Here is a 22765-nt window from a genome sequence, read left to right on the forward strand (position 1 = left end):
AGACGCAGAGGAACGTGGCGACGCCGGAGCTGTAGGTGCTCACGTCGCCTACCGCCGAGAGTAGCAGTGTGGTGTCTGCGTCAGTCACGGTGGCCTGGGTCCACGTGTCTGCTTGAGCGCCCGGCACACTCAGGCTCACGAAGGCCAGAGCGAAGACGGAGGAAGTGATGGCACGCAGGTACGCCATGGTGGGGTTGAGGAAAGTGGTGGTCTTGGACTTGTGGGGATGCGAGGAAATTCGGGAATGAAAATATTGTGGGGCTGGTGATTGCTGCTACTCGAGCAAGGTAAGGTGAGCAGCATTTTGACAATGCTGCATGGGGTAGGTGCCACCCACCGAGTATCCAGAGGTGCCTGCGGATCCCGCATGTGCACTACGGTACTCCAAATTGGAGTTGTTGGAAGGAATGGAGTCCAATCTGTGTATTGCTTCCAACAACTGCTGTTTTTCCAAACGTCTGCAGCAAATATGAATATAAGTAATGGGTCTGAGGAAGAGAATCTACCTACCTACTGCAATCGTGGCATGGCGATTGTTCTCGTCGTTGGACACGATACCTGCTGGAAAGCGATACATGAACAACGTATCCATGTAACTTAAGCATATCCGAACGGTAGGGTCACGTTTCGACAGTCTGTTTCTACAAGAAACCAGAGGTCGGAAAAACATAGTGCAATACAATAAATAATCCGTTTTTTTCAATATAATGTTTTATTACTGGCCTGCACTGACCTCAATACAATATATAATTGACCTAATTATTAGCAATATATTTGTAAAAAGTGCCCCACTGGCAAATACCGAAAGTCTAGCCAATAAACCTCCAGTCTATAGGCCAGGGTCACTTGAGTGCAGTATCACCGCTGGCGCAACACTGTGTGTGCCCTGGCTGCCGGGCTATAGAGGCTGCTACGTATTGCTTCTTCGAGTGTGACCCCGTCCAGGTGTTGTGACAGAACCATGGTGTCACGATATTCTCGTGGAATCTCGCGAGCTGATCGAAATATCACACAAGGCTTGTTACTGTAAATATTGCAGTAGCGTCAAGATGGTGCGGTTTCAGCAACATTAGCCGCAGTCAGCCGAAGGGTCGGTGCTCTTTACGAGCAACCAGCGCAGTGAACCCATCGAGACCTAGGAATGCATGTAAAAACAGAGTTAGAGTATGGAGCAGTGAATGAGCGGCAGGCTCATTCCGGAATCAACAGAGAATAAAGTCAACCTGCTCTGGCCAAGTAAGGTGGGCTCTCATCTTGGTGATCTCGAGAGCAAATCTCGGACACCTTAGCAGCAATCATCGGAGTGCTTTCAAGACGTGAGCTCGGGCATCTCTACAAACAACAACAAACGACTTCCTCTGTTCAAGTGCTACCATACACTCTTCCAGCTCACTAATAGTGAGTTGGAAAAGTGCGACACATGGACTCCAGATTTTCGATGCTCCCTGGGGTGGAAGCTGGTGATCTTCCCGTACGACCGCGATGTCCATGACGAATGGCGCCATTTTGGTGAGATCCTTCTATGGCGCATCTACGCAGCCATGTGCTTCCGGAACGATATTTATTTTCACGTGTGCGTGCGATCAGCCCATACATTCCCCGTTTGAGCTGCTCATTTGACACCACTACAAGCACCTCTATCACCGATCAACCGAGTTTAATCTTAATAGTGACGGGATCAGGACAGTTTTGCGCCTGGGGTTCCCTGAACCTGTTGATGGCGCCGTTCAACTCCCAGCTAGCACCAATAGATTGAGCAAATTGCGATCTCAACTCCTGTATCCTCTGTAAAGTGATATAAATTGTACCAGTTCTGTACCAATACAATATATATTGCGGCAATTTTTATTATTGTTTAGCTTAAAATTGCAGTTTTTATTAGTGGCAGCCGTTCAATATCATACTGTATTGGCGGACCTCTGCAAGAAACAACTACATATTTTATACATACGAGATGAAGTCTACTGACTGAATGTGTAACGGGGTTACACGTACAAGTGGCTGCAAGCCACTTGTGAATTTAACAGATAGGTTATCTGTTAAACGTTTTGGATACTTCCTCACATTGGTGTAAGACACACCGATGGATACATTGAAGTGGACCACCACAGTGGGTGGTCCACACATACCCAAAAGATCCTATTGGTAGAAAGCAGCATCTTTCTACCAATCAGAGACATGCATATTAGCGGGGCTCTGACAGCCAGCCGCTGCCAACCCTTTCATAGATGATAAACAGTTTTTAGCAGATTTTAGAGGAAGATCAATTTACAAACAATACAGTTCTCATTTTACCTAATCTAAGTCACTTGGAATCCTTTTGTTACTTAACTTATATTTGTGTACTCAAATATAATTAACCTAAGTAATTACTAAGTACTTACGCTTCCTCATACACGTTGCGCAACGTGTAAGCTAAAGTAGTGAGTCAAGTTAGACCCACTACACCTGGTAGCACTTTGTAGTCCGTCCAACGACCGACTGCTTGACGTTCGTACGCGGTGTACGAACGCGGAGCCGAGAACCACATGAGCACGGAGGTGCCCATGGAGAGCTCCAACACGCCTGCAACGCATGTTGCACGCGCTGACTGCCCCCACCTGTCTGACCCAGAGTGGGAGGCCCTCCAACGACTGTCAACAGTCATTGGAGAAGCGGCGATAGCTACAATGCTGCGTACGCTATCGCCGACGGAGCAACATGGTGTTGCTCTGGGGTTCATCATGAAGGAGCAGCGTGACGCTGCTTCCTCAGTGACGGCGTCGTCAGGGACGACACCGCGTGCTCAACCATTAAAGTTGAGCGTAAGCAATTACGTGGGAAGAGAGGGCGAGCCTCTCCTCCGATGGCTTGTCGAACTCGACAGCCATAGCGGCTCGACGCATCGTCGACCCGCTGTCGAAGGTCGCGTTCGCCATGTCCTGCCTTGGCGGACGCGCAAGGAGTTGGGCGTATGGACGCCGACTCTCCGATCCTACGTGCTTCAGCACGTACGAAGTATTCAAAAGGAGCTCAAACAAGCGTTTGAGCCCCCGCAAACGAGTTCCGGTCGAGGGCGGAGTTCCTCGACCTTCAGCAGGGTAAGCATGACGTCCATGCTTACGCGCAGCGCGCACGATATTTGGTATCAAATATCGTGACTAACCCGATTGACGAGGCGACCAAGGTCGTCACGTTCATGAAGGGGCTTAGAGATGGGCCTGTGAAGACCTATCTCTTCCGAGAGTACCCGAGTACTCTCGAAGCTGCGATCACCCTTGCCATGCAAGAAGAGTTTAGCCTGCGGCAGGGTAAACTGCATGTGAACGTGCCGAGGCCGCAACCGCGCCCGGTAGCGAGGCCGGGAGGTCCAGAACCAATGGACCTCTCGAATGCAACAACTGCTGGTTACCAGCAGCAGGGAGGTAACGTGCGATGCTTCCGTTGCGGAAGGATCGGTCACTTTGCACGGGAGTGCACAGCTCCCATGCCCCCTGGAGGTGGCCGTCGTGGCGATGTTAGGCATCGCCGCGGACCAACAAAAACGCGAACATCCAGTAGGCGCGGGGCGCCCTACTGGTAATGCAGTCGCGCGTGCCGACATCGGGCACGCGACACTGAGACTGCAGCCCCAGTGAGACCAGCTCTCACTGCAAGGAACAAGATGACAGGCCGAACCTAGTCATCTTGAAGATTTACTCGAAGAGAGCGAGTGACTCTCTTCGAGCTTTGGTAGATTCAGGCGCGTCGAACAACTTTGTTCGACTACGAAGCCTGTCGAGACTTGACTTCGAGGAGGTAGATACACCTCGAAGTCTTCTGAAGTACGACTGGCAACAGGTGCCATCGTGAAGACCGAGAAGCGCGTCGTGAACGTGCGCTTCTCGTACAAACAACGAGTGTTTGTCGAACACTTTATCGTCCAGGACCTGGACGATAAGTTCGACGTAGTAATGGGCATGCCGTGGCTTGCACGGCATGATCCGGTAATAGACTGGAAGAAGCGCACGCTCGTGCGCTTCGGACGCGACAGCGGAACAGAGAGCGATGGCCCTGTTACCGCAGCGCGCGCACCTGCTAGTGCGCGCGGCTCACCAGTCGAGACAGCGCTTCATGCTGCTGTCCCGGAGTGCCCAAGAAGTGCGCAAGGGCGCGCACAAGTGAGACCTACGTCGGCAATGCTGCCGACGTCGGAAGAAAAAGAAGTGTTGGTTCCGGGAACCAACACCCACGTTCAAGCGTGTAAGGGACAGTCCCTGACCCGAAGCGGTCAGGTCGACAACAACGCGTCGGCTCCGGGAGCCGACGCACCCTCGGTCAAGAGGGGCTCCGCCAATGAATGGCGTCGAGGTGACGAAGGCGTGTCAACTCCGGGAGTTGACGCTGCAAACAGTGCGGACGGTTGCAAACGTACCGCACTGACGCAATTTGCATGCTGTCGCGCAGCCGGGCTGCACGACGAAGCGCCATGCGATCAAGCCGGGCTTGATATCGCGCGCCCGCAGACAGGGTCTGCCGGCGAAGGGACACATTACCGTGCAGCCGGGCTGCACGACGGAAAATGCGGTCAAGCCGGGCTTGATACCGCGCGCCCGCGGACAAGGTCCGCCGGCGAACAACTGTCCACGGCCGGGCCTGGACCAGAAGAACAACTGTGCGGAGCCCGGCTCCGCACAACAAGAAGACGGCGCATGCGGACAACGCTGCGCAAGTCTCGGTCCGGGACCGAGACGCCACGAGAACAGTCTGCTGAACAGACTGAGGCGATGACGCCGGATGTCGAGACGCTAAGCGTCTTGACGCGCACCGATACTGGATTCCAGTATCGTGAGATGGAACTCGCTAATCCTCCGACGATGGCGTCGGAGTTGACTTCGCTTCCAGCCATGAGCTGGAAGCGCTTCACGCGCGACTTGCACGATGGACGCATCGAGCAAGTCTGCGTTCTTTCGGACAGCGAAAGAACGGCGAGCGAGAGCGAAGAGCTGAGGCAGCTCTTCATGGGAAGTACCACTGAGAGTGAAGACACTCTCAGTGCGAAGACGAAGCGAGAGCGCTTCGAGGAACAAGGTTGGGACTCGCTGAAGTCGAGTCCCTATTACGAATTGTTGAGGGAGTACAAAGACGTACTCCCGGAAGACATTCCTGCGGAGCTTCCGCAGGATAAGGGCATTCAGCACGAGATTGATCTCGTGCCGGGCACGAAGTACTGTGTCACGCGGCAGTGGCCACTGCCGCGAGAGCAAGTGAAAGCGGTCGACGACTTCTTTGAAAGTCGTCGTAAAGCAGGACAAGTGCGGGAATCAAAGTCCCCGCACAGTGCTCCGACGTTCTGTGTCAAGAAGCCACAGGGCGGATGGCGCATCGTTCATGCCTACAACAAGCTGAACGATGCGACGGTACCGGCGCAGACGCCGATACCACGAAAAGATGTTATCATCGATTCGATGGCCGGGAGCACCGTTTACAGTGCTCTCGACTTGCGAGATGGATTTTATCAAATCCTAATGCGTGAGAGCGACATCCCTCTCACGGCAGTGAGCACGCCAAGCGGCATGCTCTGGGAATGGCTAGTAATGCCACAGGGGCTTAAGAATGCCCCTGCGACTTTCAACAGGTGCGTGACGCACTTGTTGCACTCGGTGCGCGACTTCGCACCGAGCTACTTCGATGATGTATTCATCCACAGCCGGGCTGTGGACGGGAAGATTCGACGTAGAGATGCACAGGGTGCATCTCCGGCTTCTTGAGCTTATGCGAAAGCATAAGCTCTACGCGAACCTGAAGAAGTGTATCTTCGGGGCGAGCGAGATACCCGTCCTCGGGTGTCTCGTAGGGAAGAATGGTGTCCGCCCTGACCCAGAAAAGGTCAGAGTGATTAACGAATGGCCAACGCCTTCAAGTGTCAAGGAACTGAGGCAGTTCCTTGGCCACGTACTTGTGCAAGTACGTGGAGGACTATGCGGGCAAGATCCGCCCGCTGTCACAGCTTCTTAAGAAAGAAGCTGTGTGGAATTGGACACCCGATTGCCAAAAGGCATTCGATGCAGTCAAGCGGGGCTTGACTGAGGCGCCGATCTTGGCAGTGGCTGACCAAGATCGCCCATTTCACGTAGTGTGTGACGCATCCGATTTCGCGATCGGATGCGCGTTGATGCAGCACGATCACGAGGGCCGTGATCGTGTCGTCTACTACCAATCGCGTCAGCTGAAGCCAGCTGAGCGCAACTATCCGGTGCATGCCAAGGAACTCCTTGCCATGAAATATGCACTCGCAAAATTCCGAGTGTACTTGCTTGGGAGTAGACCATTTGTGGTCTACACCGATCATGCTTCACTGCGTACCGCAGTGAAGTCGCCACACATTTCACAAAGAATGGCGAGATGGCTCTCATTCTTTGCGGAGTATAGCTTCCGGGTCGAATACAAACCCGGAAGATTGAACGTGGTGGCCGACGCGTTATCACGTCGGCCGGACTATGCAGAGGCTGTTGACGTCAATGCCATTGACGCCATGCGATCGAGCAAACCCACATCATCTCTGTTGGATGATGTGAAGGCCGTGTACGCGCACGACGCGGATGCGAAACTCTTGCTGGCCTATGGCGCAGCGCCTTCTGACAAGTCCCGTCAGAAGCTGCCCAAGCACCTTCGAGCGCGTGCACACCGCTTTCGTGTGCATGACGGACTGCTACTTTACAACGCAGTCGACGACAACGCGGATCGCGTTGTCGTGCCAAATGACCATGACCTGCGACTCAGGATCATGTACGAGTACCATGATGCCCCGACTGCGGGACATCTCGGACGTGAGAAGACTTACGTCCTTCTCACGCGCGACTTCTACTGGCACCACCAGTATAAGTGGGTGCGCAAGTACATCCGTGCTTGCGAGGTATGCCAACGCGTGAAGCCTGCGCCATTCGCGCAGGCTCCACTGCAATCACTACCGACTCCGTCGGAGTGTTGGAAGTCCATGTCTTTGGACTTCATCTTTGGTCTTCCCCCGGATAGCAGAGGGAACACCGGTGTTGTGGTCTTTGTAGACCGTTTCAGCAAGATGGTACATCTTGCTGCGGTGCCAGCAGAGGTGACCGCGAAGCAGACGGCCCGTCTGCTCGTCGACATGGTGTTCAAACACCATGGCATGCCGTCCGACATCGTGTCGGACAGAGACCCGCGCTTCACAGCGCACCTGTGGCAAGAAGTGTTTACACTTCTTGGGAGCCAGCTTTCCATGTCGACTGCGGATCATCCGCAGACGGACGGTCAAACCGAGCGCGTGAATCGCGTGCTCGTCGATATGTTGAAGAGCTACGCTCACTCGTTCCAATACTGGAGCGAGTGTTTATCGATGGCAGAGTTTGCCATCAATAACTCAGTGCATGCCTCGACCGGGCATACACCGTTCTACGTGAATGCCATGCGGCATCCACGCCTCCCGAGTTTACTCGGAGTGATGGCTCCCACTTTAAGTGGGGGAGGATCTACGACTGCAATACAGCAGCCGCAGAAAACCGCTGACACTTGCACAGTGTCAGCTGCAACAATGGACAAACCACATGAGTCTGCGCAGGGCGCAGACTCCCCCAACAACATGGCCAACTACCACGTGTCCGCGCAGGGCGCAGACACCGCAAAGAACCACGCAGAGGCCGGGCCTCTAGCGGAGAGCGAGCTGAATGACTTCAGCTCGGATGCAATCAGTTTCATCACCAAAAGACAAGCCGTGATTCGGTTTGTCCAAGACACAATAGCAGCTTCTGTTGATCAACAGAAGCTGAACGCAGACAATGCGGGCAGAGGCAACACAAATGAATTTAAAGTTGGTTCATTAGTTTTGTTAGCTACACAAAACCTGCCTAGACATGCAGTTTCGGATTTCGGAGCAAGCAAGCTTGCTCCGCGCTTCATCGGGCCGTTCACTGTGTTGGCACGGCACGGCAACGCATACACGCTAGACATACCGTCTAGCATGCGCCTCCATCCGACCTTTTACGTCGGACGGCTGAAGCCATACCTGCAGCACGAGCCATCTAGCTCGGCGGACCCGAAGCCTCGGCAGGAGCCGAGGCAGAAGCGGAGGACTTGGCCTCGGCGACGAGCAACCTCTCCTCCAGCGCACGGACGCGCTGGAGCAACCCCTTCATCTGGGTCCCCAGCTCGACCTGGATATTCGAGGCGGTCTGCGAGACCGCCGCGACTTGGGCCTTCTGGTTCACCATCTCCTGCTTCAGGGCGGCGAACTCAGCGCCCTGCAGACGCTCCACGGCGTTAACCCGGTCGTTGAGAGACGCGTGCTGATCAGCCCGGGGCTGATCATACCCGGGGCGTGTTCCCACCCCCGCCACCGCCGATCCGTGACGCCCGCGGCTCAACCCGCTGGATTGTTGAGCGGATTGTTGACCATAGTATCCCGAAAACGAACCCTCAAGGGGCTCGTTTTCGTATTCGCTGGAGAGGATTTCCTCCCCATCGAGATACATGGGAGCCGCGGAACGTCTTGCTGGAGGACGTTCCGGAAATGGTGAGGGCGTACGAAGAGCAGTACGCGCTGGCGCAGCGGAAGTAACACGAGCGCTGCGATCATCGCTAGCGCCCGAACCCTCACGTGCTAAGAACTTAGCACGGAGCTCTTTGAGACTCTCGGGCACACGGAACGACGTGTACCCGTTCAGGTCGCGGTCGCTCAAGCGGACTGCGCCTGGGAAGCACTTCGTGCACTGAAAGCCCTCGGGCACAGCGCATGGCACATTAGCCTCCTCCGCAGCAACGTGGAGTTGCTCCAACTTTCCACGCTTCGAGTACGTCTCGAAGCGATCACGCGCTTGCTTAATCCGATCACGGTAAGAACTCGGCTTCTTGTTGAAGTCCTCAGCAAAAGCGTTCCAACTTTGACAAAGTGCCTGCCACTCGGGCACTTTGCTGCGAGAAGATGTCTTCTTGCTTTGAAACCATCGGAGCTCATGGAAGAGTCCGATGTAATAATCGCGCCTTTGATGCGTTTCCGCATCAAAGTGCAGCTCGGCAGCCACGGCGTCATCTTTGATGGCGCTGCATACGTACAGCGGCACCTCATTCGGAGGTACCGAGTTCCCAAACCGGTCCGCGATCTCGGACGCGGACGGCATCCATGGATCGCGCGCTGCAGGCGCAGCGCGCGGAGTACTGAGAGCCCCAGCGGAAGCGAGTGGGGTATCGCTCTCAGTACGCGAACGCTTCGAACTCGAAGCGTCCGATTCGTCCCCTTCACGCGGGCGAACGTTCTTGGCGTGAGGGTCGAGCGATTCGCTCGACACTGAGTCTTTACGCTTTGAGGGCGAGTCCTCCTCGCCCTCCATGTCTTCATCGTCGTCGTCGAAGTCGACGACGTCGCCGTACTTCGCCTTCTGACGCTCGAAGTAGTCATCGATGGAGAGATGACTCCCCACCGACTTCGAGGTCTCCTTTTGTGGCGCGCTCATCGTTGAATGAGCGCGGGTTTCTTCTCCAAACGCGGAGAATTGACGAGTGGTCAATTCCGAAGATTGACGTGCGGGGACCCCGCGCGTCTAACCTTAAGGGGGGGATGGTGTAACGGGGTTACACGTACAAGTGGCTGCAAGCCACTTGTGAATTTAACAGATAGGTTGTCTGTTAAACGTTTTGGATACTTCCTCACATTGGTGTAAGACACACCGATGGATACATTGAAGTGGACCACCACAGTGGGTGGTCCACACATACCCAAAAGATCCTATTGGTAGAAAGCAGCATCTTTCTACCAATCAGAGACATGCATATTAGCGGGGCTCTGACAGCCAGCCGCTGCCAACCCTTTCATAGATGATAAACAGTTTTTAGCAGATTTTAGAGGAAGATCAATTTACAAACAATACAGTTCTCATTTTACCTTAAACTAGCTACTTGGAGTCCTGTCTAAGTTAACTTATATTTGTGTACTCAAATATAATTAACCTAAGTAATTACTAAGTACTTACGCTTCCTCATACACGTTGCGCAACGTGTAAGCTAAAGTAGTGAGTCAAGTTAGACCCACTACAGAATGTGGTTGGCTGGTGTCGTCGCTGATTTCTGTGACTGCCGGCCTATACGTGATCGGTATACGATGCAGCAAACTGGTGGGAGGTGATCGGGCTACCGAAGCATCCGCATCATCCTGTTGCTCTCACAACGTCGGTGCCACCCTGCTTACTCGGTTCAAATCGTGGGTATGTAATGATCGTTGCTCATTATGTACAATAGGTTATAGCAAGCAAGTGGTACTAGCTTAACACCTTGGCTCCGAACGTCGTAAGTTACGACATGTCCTTTTTTGTATGTCGTAAGTTACGACATTGAGCGATTTATATTAGAAAATGGCTCGGACACGATTTTCCCATCCTTTAATCAAGTGTTTTTCAAACAACCGCAGCATATAAGCTGCGAGAGGTCTCTGCGACAAGTTCACAAAACCGGGTCAGAGGATGGGTTCGGATGGGTGATGGATGCCAGTTTAGTCCAGACCGCTCGTTCGAGAATTTGCGGGCAGGCGGGCATGCGGTCCTGTCGCCGAGAGAAACCCGCCGCCCCCGCCGCGGCACCACACGACGTTGACTTTCGACACTTTTGGCGGCAGCTCAAGGCGGCGGGGTGGACGTCGAAGCGGCCGACAGGTATCCAGACAGAATGGACCTATAGTAGTCCAAAGGGCGCGAACGTGCTGATAGGTGAGCGTGCCGTGGTGGAGTACGCCTTCCAGTCGGAATTGCTGGTCGAGGACGAGGAGCATGATGGAGAGGAGGGCGGCGGCAAGGAGCATGTTGGAGAGGGGAGCGGCGGAGGTGGCGGTGGCGACGCCGCCATTAGACTCTCGCAGATTGACACAAGTTTACTGCTGTCGCAGAACACCATCGAGCAGATGTTTGGACCCTCCTCTGAATTGGAGCCTGAACTATCGCAGGCTGCTGTATCGAGAGCATTTGACCTCTCCCCGAGAGACCTGGATGCTGACGATGAGCAGCGAGACGCAGCAGCCAGCTTGCGTCTGATGTCGGATGCGTCGGGGCTGGAGAGTGAGGGGGAGGACGAACGTGCTGTCACTTCTCCCACGGCTCCCCCACGGCGAACACGGATCCCGCCGAAACTCGACGCCGACGTGAACGTGTTGCAGGATGGAGAGAGCTGCAGTGAGTACGGGAACTTCAGCTCCGATGAGAGCGATAGTGATGGCATCTGCGACGGCGACTGCGACTCTGGAGGCGACGAGTTCGATGAAGAGGGCGATGAACTCTCCGACAGTGACGCCGCCGAGGTGGATGAGGCTTTCCTCGCGTCACTGCATATTGGCTGCGACGTTGAACTAAGCAAAGCAGCTCTCAAACAACGGGAGGCAGCTCTATGGGCAATGGAGTGGACCCCAGTCTCGACAGAGTTCGAAACCGATACTACTTCTTACCCTGGGTTGGGTGCGGACGAGGCCAAACCTGTTGGTGCGCTGCTCGATGTGTGGCGGTCGCCACTGCTGACACTACTGTACTTCGTGCCGAAACCCGTGTGGGTCTTGATAGCGAGGGAGACTAACCGCTATTTTTGCAGCAAGTGGGGAGGCGAGCAGAAAGGATGGCGGCGCGGCAGACTGGACGTCATCGTAAGACCGCCGCGCAAATTGCTAGGCGCTTGAAAGCAGCGGAAGAGTACGGTACCCACGAGATTCTTCATGTGGTTGGGCTTCTAGTCGCGCGCATGCTGTGTCCTCAGAAGAGGAGCTACGCTGCGCATTGGTCCATGGTCGAAGAAGGCGCCATACCAGCCGGACTGTTCGGGCGGTACATGACTCGTGACAGCTACCAAAACATCCTGCGCGACCTTCACATCGTTGACAGCACCGCAGATCACGGCCGCGATAAGCTGTGGAAGTTACGTCCTGTGGTGGACAAGATCCAAGAACGCTTCTTGGGAGGTTGGTCTCTTCCAGCCATCTTCTCCTTCGACGAAGGCGTACTTCCTGCCACGTCGAAGCGCAACACCACGCGCATGTTCATGTCTGATAAGCCGCACCGATACGGCTCTAAACTGTTTATGTTGTGCGACGCAAAGACGGCATACTGTCACAGGTGTTTTGTTTGATCTTTTTTCTATGTCGTAACTTCCGATATGTAATGAATTCTTACATCTCTTTATGCCGTATCTGTTCTAGATTTGAAGTTTATGTGGGCAAGCGTAACAACGATGGAGGAGATACCGGAATTGACGCCAAGACTGGAGCAGCGGCGGTCTTGCGGAACCTGAAGACTACGTCCACTCCTCAATCACCACAACTGGCATACTGTGATCATCGACCGATACTACACCTCGGTTCTTCTCGCCGTGGAGCTGCTGAAGATGAGGGTTTACGTTGTTGGAACGATCATGACGAACCGCTTGGGGTTCGACAAGATCATCAAGTCCGAGCACAAGAACCGCCCAGCAAGCATCCCAAGGGGTTCCTTCGTCTTCACGCGCTCTGTCGATGTCCCCGCCATGATATCGTGCCTCTGGTGGGACCGCAAACCAGTCTACTACCTCTGCACGGGCTCCGCCATGACGCCGTCTACGATCGAGAGGAAGGTCAAGCGGGTGGGCGCGATTCAAGTGGGGTGTCCTCAGTTGGTGAAGGACTACCAGAACTGGATGGGCGGAGTAGATCGCCACGATCAACTCCGTCTCCAGAGTTACTCTCTTCAGATGTCCACGCGGTTCACCAAGTACTACAAGGGCTTGTTCTTGGGGTTCCTCGATCTGGCGCTGGTGAACGCGTCCTGACCCACAAAGAGGCGGCCAAGATCAAGGGTACAGTGTGTTTGAAACGCTCCGAGTGGTTTACTGTAGTGGGTCTAACTTGACTCACTACTTTAGCTTACACGTTGCGCAACGTGTATGAGGAAGCGTAAGTACTTAGTAATTACTTAGGTTAATTATATTTGAATACACAAATATAAGTTAAGTAACAAAAGGATTCCAAGTGACTTAGATTAGGTAAAATGAGAACTGTATTGTTTGTAAATTGATCTTCCTCTAAAATCTGCTAAAAACTGTTTATCATCTATGAAAGGGTTGGCAGCGGCTGGCTGTCAGAGCCCCGCTAATATGCATGTCTCTGATTGGTAGAAAGATGCTGCTTTCTACCAATAGGATCTTTTGGGTATGTGTGGACCACTCACTGTGGTGGTCCACTTCAATGTATCCATCGGTGTGTCTTACACCAATGTGAGGAAGTATCCAAAACGTTTAACAGATAACCTATCTGTTAAATTCACAAGTGGCTTGCAGCCACTTGTACGTGTAACCCCGTTACACCATCCCCCCTTAAGGTTAGACGCGCGGGGTCCCCGCACGTCAATCTTTGGAATTGACCATTCGTCAATTCTCCGCGTTTGGAGAAGAAATCCGCGCTCATTCAACGATGAGCGCGCCTCAGAAGAAGTCCGCTAAGTCGATGGGGAGTCATCTCTCCATCGACGACTACTTCGAACGCCAGAAGGCGAAGTACGGTGACGTCGTCGACTTCGACGACGACGATGAAGACATGGAGGACGAGGAGGACTCGCCCTCAAAGCGTAAAGACTCAGTGTCGAGCGAATCGCTCGACCCTCACGCCAAGAACGTTCGTCCGCGTGAAGGGGACGAATCGGACGCTTCGAGTTCGAAGCGTTCGCGTACTGAGAGCGATACCCCACTCGCTTCCGCTGGGGCTCTCAGTACTCCGCGTGCTGCTGCTGCAGCCCGTGATGTCAAAGCTCAAGGCTCTCCGCGCGCTGCGCCTGCAGCGCGCGATCCGTGGATGCCGTCCGCGTCCGAGATTGCGGACCGGTTTGGGAACTCGGTACCTCCGAATGAGGTGCCGCTGTACGTATGCAGCGCCATCAAAGATGACGCTGTGGCTGCCGAGCTGCACTTTGATGCGGAAACGCATCAAAGGCGCGATTATTACATCGGACTCTTCCATGAGCTCCGATGGTTTCAAAGCAAGAAGACATCTTCTCGCAGCAAAGTGCCCGAGTGGCAGGCACTTTGTCAAAGTTGGAACGCTTTTGCTGAGGACTTCAACAAGAAGCCGAGTTCTTACCGTGATCGGATTAAGCAAGCGCGTGATCGCTTCGAGACGTACTCGAAGCGTGGAAAGCTGGAGCAACTTCATGTTGCTGCTGAGGAGGCAAATGTGCCGTGCGCTGTGCCCGAGGGCTTTCAGTGCACGAAGTGCTTTCCAGGCGCGGTCCGCTTGAGCGACCGCGACCTGAACGGGTACACGTCGTTTCGTGTGCCCGAGAGTCTCAAAGAGCTCCCTGCTAAGTTCTTAGCACGTGAGGGTTCGGGCGCTAGCGATGATCGCAGCGCTCGTGTTACTTCCGCTGCACCAGCGCGTACTGCTCCTCGTACGCCCTCACCATTTCCGGAACGTCCTCCAGCAAGACGTTCCGCGGCTCCCATGTATCTCGATGGGGAGGAAATCCTCTCCAACGAATACGAAAACGAGCCCCTTGAGGGTTCGTTTTCGGGATACTATGGTCAACAATCCGCTCAACAATCCAGCGGGCTGAGCCGCGGGCGTCACGGATCGGCGGTGGGGGGGGACACGCCCCGGGTATGATCAGCCCCGGGCTGATCAGTATGCGCCTCTCAACGACCGGGTGACCGTCGTGGAGCGTCTGCAGGGCGCTGAGTTCGCCGCCCTGAAGCAGGAGATGGTGAACCAGAAGGCCCAAGTCGCGGCGGTCTCGCAGACCGCCTCGAATATCCAGGTCGAGTTGGGGACCCAGATGAAGGGGTTGCTCCAGCGCGCGGACGCGCTGGAGGAGAGGTTGCTCGTCGCCGAGGCCAAGTCCTCCGCTTCTGCCTCGGCTCCTGCCGAGGCTTCGGGTCAGCCGAGCTAGATGGCTCGTGCTGCCGGTATGGCTTCAGCCGTCCGACGTAAAAGGTCGGATGGAGGCGCATGCTAGACGGTATGTCTAGCGTGTATGCGTTGCCGTGCCGTGCCAACACAGTGAACGGCCCGATGAAGCGCGGAGCAAGCTTGCTTGCTCCGAAATCCGAAACTGCATGTCTAGGCAGGTTTTGTGTAGCTAACAAAACTAATGAACCAACTTTAAATTCATTTGTGTTGCCTCTGCCCGCATTGTTTGCGTTCAGCTCTGCTGATCAACAGAAGCTGCTATTAGGTCTTGGACAAACCGAATCACGGCTTGTCTTTTGGTGATGAAACTGATTGCATCCGAGCTGAAGTCATTCAGCTCGCTCTCCGCTAGAGGCCCGGCCTCTGCGTGGTTCTTTGCGGTGTCTGCGCCCTGCGCGGACACGTGGTAGTGGCCATAAATTGTTGGGGGAGTTCGCGCCCTGCGCAGACTCATGTGGTTTGTCCATTGTTGCAGCTGACACTGTGCAAGTGTCAGCGGTTTCTGCGGCTGCTGTATTGCAGTCGTAGATCCTCCCCCACTTAAAGTGGGAGCCATCACCCGAGTAAACTCGGAGGCGTGGATGCCGCATGGCATTCACGTAGAACGGTGTATGCCCGGTCGAGGCATGCACTGAGTTATTGATGGCAAACTCTGCCATCGATAAACACTCGCTCCAGTATTGGAACGAGTGAGCGTAGCTCTTCAACATATCGACGAGCATGCGATTCACGCGCTCGGTTTGACCGTCCGTCTGCGGATGATCCGCAGTCGACATGAAAGTTGGCTCCCAAGAAGTGTAAACACTTCTTGCCACAGATGCGCTGTGAAGCGCGGGTCTCTGTCCGACACGATGTCGGACGGCATGCCATGGTGTTTGAACACCATGTCGACGAGCAGACGGGCTGTCTGCTTCGCGGTCACCTCTGTTGAGCACCGCAGCAAGATGTACCATCTTGCTGAAACGGTCTACGAAGACCACAACACCGGTGTTCCCTCCGCTGTCCGGGGAAGACCAAAGATGAAGTCCAAAGACATGGACTTCCAACACTCCGACGGAGTCGGTAGTGATTACAGTGGAGCCTGCGCGAATGGCGCAGGCTTTACGCGTTGGCATACCTCGCAAGCACGGATGTACTTGCGCACCCACTCTGTACTGGTGGTGCCAGTAGAAGTCGCGCGTGAGAAGGACGTATGTCTTCTCACGTCCAAGATGTCCCGCAGTCGGGGCATCGTGATACTCGTACATGATCCTGAGTCGCAGGTCATGGTCATTTGGCACGACAACGCGATCCGCGTTGTCGTCGACTGCGTTGTAAAGTAGCAGTCCTTCGTGCACACGAAAGCGGTGTGCACGCGCTCGAAGGTGCTTGGGCAGCTTCTGACGGGACTTGTCAGAAGGCGCTGTGCCATAGGCCAGCAAGAGCTTCGCGTCCGCGTCGTGCGCGTACGCGGCCTTCACATCATCCAACAGAGATGATGTGGGTTTGCTCGATCGCATGGCGTCAATGGCATTGACGTCAACAGCTTCTGCATAGTCCGGCCGACGGGATAACGCGTCGGCCACCACGTTCAATCTTCCGGGTTTGTATTCGACCCGGAAGTTATACTCCGCAAAGAATGAGAGCCATCTCGCCATTCTTTGTGAAATGTGTGGCGACTTCACTGCGGTACGCAGTGAAGCATGGTCGGTGTAGACCACAAATGGTCTACTCCCAAGCAAATACACTCGGAACTTTGCGAGTGCATACTTCATGGCAAGGAGTTCCTTGGCATGCACCGGATAGTTGCGCTCAGCTGGCTTCAGCTGACGCGATTGGTAGTAGACGACACGATCACGGCCCTCGTGATCGTGCTGTATCAACGCGCATCCGATCGCGAAATCGGATGCGTCACACACTACGTGAAATGGGCGATCTTGGTCAGCCACTGCCAAGATCGGCGCCTCAGTCAAGCCCCGCTTGACTGCATCGAATGCCTTTTGGCAATCGGGTGTCCAATTCCACACAGCTTCTTTCTTAAGAAGCTGTGACAGCGGGCGGATCTTGCCCGCATAGTCCTCCACGTACTTGCACAAGTACGTGGCTGCCAAGGAACTGCCTCAGTTCCTTGACACTTGAAGGCGTTGGCCATTCGTTAATCACTCTGACCTTTTCTGGGTCAGGGCGGACACCATTCTTCCCTACGAGACACCCGAGGACGGGTATCTCGCTCGCCCCGAAGATACACTTCTTCAGGTTCGCGTAGAGCTTATGCTTTCGCATAAGCTCGCGAAGCCGCCGGAGATGCACCCTGTGCATCTCTACGTCGGTCTTCCGTCCACAGCCCGGCTGTGGATGAATACATCATCGAAGTAGCTCGGTGCGAAGTCGCGCACCGAGTGCAACAAGTGCGTCACGCACCTGTTGAAAGTCGCAGGGGCATTCTTAAGCCCTGTGGCATTACTAGCCATTCCCAGAGCATGCCGCTTGGCGTGCTCACTGCCGTGAGAGGGATGTCGCTCTCACGCATTAGGATTTGATAAAATCCATCTCGCAAGTCGAGAGCACTGTAAACGGTGCTCCCGGCCATCGAATCGATGATAACATCTTTTCGTGGTATCGGCGTCTGCGCCGGTACCGTCGCATCGTTCAGCTTGTTGTAGGCATGAACGATGCGCCATCCGCCCTGTGGCTTCTTGACACAGAACGTCGGAGCACTGTGCGGGGACTTTGATTCCCGCACTTGTCCTGCTTTACGACGACTTTCAAAGAAGTCGTCGACCGCTTTCACTTTGCTCTCGCGGCAGTGGCCACTGCCGCGTGACACAGTACTTCGTGCCCGGCACGAGATCAATCTCGTGCTGAATGCCCTTATCCTGCGGAAGCTCCGCAGGATGTCTTCCGGGAGTACGTCTTTGTACTCCCTCAACAATTCGTAATAGGGACTCGACTTCAGCGAGTCCCAACCTTGTTCCTCGAAGCGCTCTCGCTTCGTCTTCGCACTGAGAGTGTCTTCACTCTCAGTGGTACTTCCCATGAAGAGCTGCCTCAGCTCTTCGCTCTCGCTCGCCGTTCTTTCGCTGTCCGAAGAACGCAGACTTGCTCGATGCGTCCATCGTGCAAGTCGCGTGAAGCGCTTCCAGCTCATGGCTGGAAGCGAAGTCAACTCCGACGCCATCGTCGGAGGATTAGCGAGTTCCATCTCACGATACTGGAATCCAGTATCGGTGCGCGTCAAGACGCTTAGCGTCTCGACATCCGGCGTCATCGCCTCAGTCTGTTCAGCAGACTGTTCTCGTGGCGTCTCGGTCCCGGACCGAGACTTGCGCAGCGTTGTCCGCATGCGCCGTCTTCTTGTTGTGCGGAGCCGGGCTCCGCACAGTTGTTCTTCTGGTCCAGGCCCGGCCGTGGACAGTTGTTCGCCGGCGGACCTTGTCCGCGGGCGCGCGGTATCAAGCCCGGCTTGACCGCATTTTCCGTCGTGCAGCCCGGCTGCACGGTAATGTGTCCCTTCGCCGGCAGACCCTGTCTGCGGGCGCGCGATATCAAGCCCGGCTTGATCGCATGGCGCTTCGTCGTGCAGCCCGGCTGCGCGACAGCATGCAAATTGCGTCAGTGCGGTACGTTTGCAACCGTCCGCACTGTTTGCAGCGTCAACTCCCGGAGTTGACACGCCTTCGTCACCTCGACGCCATTCATTGGCGGAGCCCCTCTTGACCGAGGGTGCGTCGTTGTCGACCTGACCACTTCGGGTCAGGGACTGTCCCTTACACGCTTGAACGTGGGTGTTGGTTCCCGGAACCAACACATCTTTTTCTTCCGACGTCGGCAGCATTGCCGACGTGGGTCTCACTTGTGCGCGCCCTCGCGCACTTCTTGGGCACTCCGGGACAGCAGCATAAAGCGCTGTCTCGACTGGTGAGCCGCGCGCACTAGCAGGTGCGCGCGCTGCGGTAACAGGGCCATCGCTCTCTGTTCCGCTGTCGCGTCCGAAGCGCACGAGCGTGCGCTTCTTCCAGTCTATCACCGGATCATGCCGTGCAAGCCACGGCATGCCCATTACTACGTCGAACTTATCGTCCAGGTCCAGGACGATAAAGTGTTCGACAAACCCTCGTTGTTTGTACGAGAAGCGCACGTTCACGACGCGCTTCTCGGTCTTCACGATGGCACCTGTTGCCAGGCGTACCTCCAGAAGACTTCGAGGTACATTTACCTCCTCGAAGTCAAGTCTCGGCAGGCTTCGTAGTCGAACAAAGTTGTTCGACGCGCCTGAGTCTACCAATGCTCGAAGAGAGTCACTCGCTCTCTTCGAGTAAATCTTCAAGATGACTAGGTTTGGCCTGTCATCTTGTTTCTTGCAGTGAGAGCTGGTCTCACTGGGGGCTGCAGTCCTCAGTGTCGCGTGCCCGATGTCGGCACGCGCGACTGCATTACCAGTAGGGCGCCCCGCGCCTACTGGATGTTCGCGTTTTTGTTGGTCCGCGGCGATGCCTAGCATCGCCACGACGGCCACCTCCAGGGGCATGGGAGCTGTGCACTCCCGTGCAAAGTGACCGATCCTTCCGCAACGGAAGCATCGCACGTTACCTCCCTGCTGCTGGTAACCAGCAGTTGTTGCGCTCGAGAGGTCCATTGGTTCCGGACCTCCCGTCCTCGCTACCGGGCGTGGTTGCGGCCTCGGCACGTTCACATGCAGTTTAGCCTGCCGCAGGCTAAACTCTTCTTGCATGGCAAGAGTGATCGCAGCTTCGAGAGTACTCGGGTACTCTCGGAAGAGATAGGTCTTCACAGGCCCATCTCTAAGTCCTTTCATGAACGTGACGACCTTGGTCGCCTCGTCAATCGGGTTAGTCACGATATTTGATATCAAATATCGTGCGCGCTGCGCGTAAGCGTGGACGTCATGCTTACCCTGCTGAAGGTCGAGGAACTCCGCCCTCGACCGGAACTCGTTTTGCGGGGGCTCAAACGCTTGTTTGAGCTCCTCTTTGAACACTTCGTACGTGCTGAAGCACGTAGGATCGGAGAGTCGGCGTCCATACGCCCAACTCCTTGCGCGTCCGCCAAGGCAGGACATGGCGAACGCGACCTTCGACAGCGGGTCGACGATGCGTCGAGCCGCTATGGCTGTGTCGAGTTCGACAAGCCATCGGAGGAGAGGCTCGCCCTCTCTTCCCACGTAATTGCTTACGCTCAACTTTAATGGTTGAGCACGCGGTGTCGTCCCTGACGACGCCGTCACTGAGGAAGCAGCGTCACGCTGCTCCTTCATGATGAACCCCAGAGCAACACCATGTTGCTCCGTCGGCGATAGCGTACGCAGCATTGTAGCTATCGCCGCTTCTCCAATGACTGTTGACAGTCGTTGGAGGGCCTCCCACTCTGGGTCAGACAGGTGGGGGCAGTCAGCGCGTGCAACATGCGTTGCAGGCGTGTTGGAGCTCTCCATGGGCACCTCCATGCTCATGTGGTTCTCGGCTCCGCGTTCGTACACCGCGTACGAACGTCAAGCAGTCGGTCGTTGGACGGACTACAAAGTGCTACCAGGTGTAGTGGGTCTAACTTGACTCACTACTTTAGCTTACACGTTGCGCAACGTGTATGAGGAAGCGTAAGTACTTAGTAATTACTTAGGTTAATTATATTTGAATACACAAATATAAGTTAACTTAGACAGGACTCCAAGTGACTTAGATTAGGTAAAATGAGAACTGTATTGTTTGTAAATTGATCTTCCTCTAAAATCTGCTAAAAACTGTTTATCATCTATGAAAGGGTTGGCAGCGGCTGGCTGTCAGAGCCCCGCTAATATGCATGTCTCTGATTGGTAGAAAGATGCTGCTTTCTACCAATAGGATCTTTTGGGTATGTGTGGACCACTCACTGTGGTGGTCCACTTCAATGAATCCATCGGTGTGTCTTACACCAATGCGAGGAAGTATCCAAAACGTTTAACAGATAACCTATCTGTTAAATTCACAAGTGGCTTGCAGCCACTTGTACGTGTAACCCCGTTACATTTACAGTCCTGCAGAACCAGCTCCTGCAATTGAAGGCCGAGGACTTTGCAGGGGTCGAAGCGACACCACCTCCCTCTCGCCAAAAGCGTAGGCAAACACCAGTCCGCCTTGCGCACGCACTCGAGCAGTCCGAAGACTGGGTCACCGTCACCGGAGTTCAGAAGCGCCGCCAACGGTCATGCAAGGTTTGTGCGCTCCTCCGCACAGAAAAGAAGAAGTCCTTCGCGACGACTTACTTCTGCGAGCGCTGTTCCATCGACAACGCCAAATGCTGGTTGTGCAACAAGATTCGCCGCGAATACAAGGGCGTCGCCAAAACCTGTTTCGAGATCTGGCACGACGACTTCGGCGCCGGGCAGAGCGTTCCTGCCAGCCTGGGGAAGCGCGTAGTGCTGCGCCGGCCCGGCAAGAACGCAGGAAAGCGCAAGAAGACACGGCGGGAACTGCGGCTCGTCCGCGAGGAAGGAAACAATGACTCTGACTCTGACAGCAATGATGAGTGAGCGTGTAGGCTGCGTTTCAGTTGATGAGTGGTGAGCTTCGTGTGGTTGAATGCCAAGTTTATTGAGCCAACGTACCTTCTTTCATGGGTTTCCAGAAATGAGCTGCAGATTAGTGCACCTCCTCAGCCATCTGTTGGCTGCAAGTGGGGTAAGTTACGACATCGAGCTGTGATTGCTCCATCCTAACGCCGTATCATTTACGACATAGGCCGGAAACCCTGCTGAAAACTTATGCACCTACCCCGACGTGAAGCACATGACATATACAAATGCCAAGTCTTTCTGTAAGTCGTAACTTACGACATCCGCTTACGCGTCAGAGGCGAGTACCGTTCGGAGACAAGGTGTTAAAAGCGTCCCAGGGGAGATCGCAGCTCGAAACGTTTCAGAGCATCTGATCAATATGGAAATGCTTGGAAAATATTTTTTTTCGCGCATTGAATATGCTAAAAACAAAACTGTATCAGTAGAATTCTTTCAAACCTGCAAGTTTACAATTTACTTTACGTTGTACTTGATATCAGACCTTATAAGTTAAGTGAAGCGAAGCGAAAGTTCGCAACATGTTTCTCCAAGGCGATCCAAGTTGTGGTATCTAGATCGTTACCTTCGGGTTGCGGTGGCTTGTGCAATCCTAAACTTTGAAACCTTGAAACTAATCCAACCTTTTTGAAAGGTATAACTGTAACATATTACCGTATTAGTATTAGCAATTCAATAATCACGCTGAGCAAATAGTAGTGAATCGACTGTGTTTTGAACACACTGAAATGCATTTGGATGACAGCGTAGATGCTCCGAGGCAATAAAGGATGCGATCAAGAAAATTCACTTGGAAGTTGTTCAGTCGTGGCGGAGGAATCGATCATCAGGGGGCGTTGACGTCGCCACTGCAGTGAAATTCTAGACGCAAGAGGCCAACGCTACATGTAGGCGATTGTGCAACTTTGAAAGACGAGGGCGTCAAATGGTTTCGTATTGCTATCATCAAGTACGCGAAAGTACAGCACTACTATGTCAGACGTAACGTTAGTGAGTCGAGACATCACGATCCGTTTGGTGCGAACTCCGCTCACGAAGTCACATCTTTGTGTACATGAATTGTGGTCGATGTAGATCAGCGCAAACGTCTCGGTCTCGCTCATGGTCACCGCGATGGGGGTGTGGCCGACACGAGATTCTTAATGCGATATGCGCTGTGTTTCCTGCGGCGAATCCTCCGTCGATGTCTGCTGAGACGTGCGCAGTGTTCTCTGCTGTGAATCCTTCGTCGATGTCTGCTGAGACTCCGGCTTGCTGACCGTGGTCACCCTCGGCTTCCCGGAATTCGGTGAAACGACAATGTTGTAGTTGCCACAGTCAGGATAGGT

The 22765-nt window shown here is 54.3% G+C and overlaps 2 protein-coding genes across 2 annotated transcripts; both read left to right on the forward strand.

Moving 5' to 3' along the window:
* Positions 1 to 10516: 10516 nt before the first annotated feature.
* IUM83_11843 (uncharacterized protein) lies at positions 10517 to 11641 on the forward strand (the record flags this gene model as incomplete). The annotated part of the gene is made up of 1 exon (XM_067936429.1): positions 10517 to 11641. One exon carries the CDS (start codon positions 10517 to 10519, stop codon positions 11639 to 11641), a length of 1125 nt encoding a protein of 374 aa, XP_067792090.1.
* Positions 11642 to 12369: 728 nt separating this feature from the next.
* Positions 12370 to 21395, forward strand: IUM83_11844 (uncharacterized protein; the record flags this gene model as incomplete). The annotated part of the gene is made up of 2 exons (XM_067936430.1): positions 12370 to 12576; positions 21180 to 21395. The coding sequence occupies 2 exons, from the start codon at positions 12370 to 12372 to the stop codon at positions 21393 to 21395; spliced, it is 423 nt and encodes a 140-aa protein (XP_067792083.1).
* Between the last annotated feature and the right edge of the window lie 1370 nt (positions 21396 to 22765).

The sequence above is a fragment of the Phytophthora cinnamomi genome (genome assembly GCF_018691715.1).
Source record: "Phytophthora cinnamomi strain GKB4 chromosome Unknown Contig37, whole genome shotgun sequence".
Taxonomy (NCBI): domain Eukaryota; phylum Oomycota; class Peronosporomycetes; order Peronosporales; family Peronosporaceae; genus Phytophthora; species Phytophthora cinnamomi.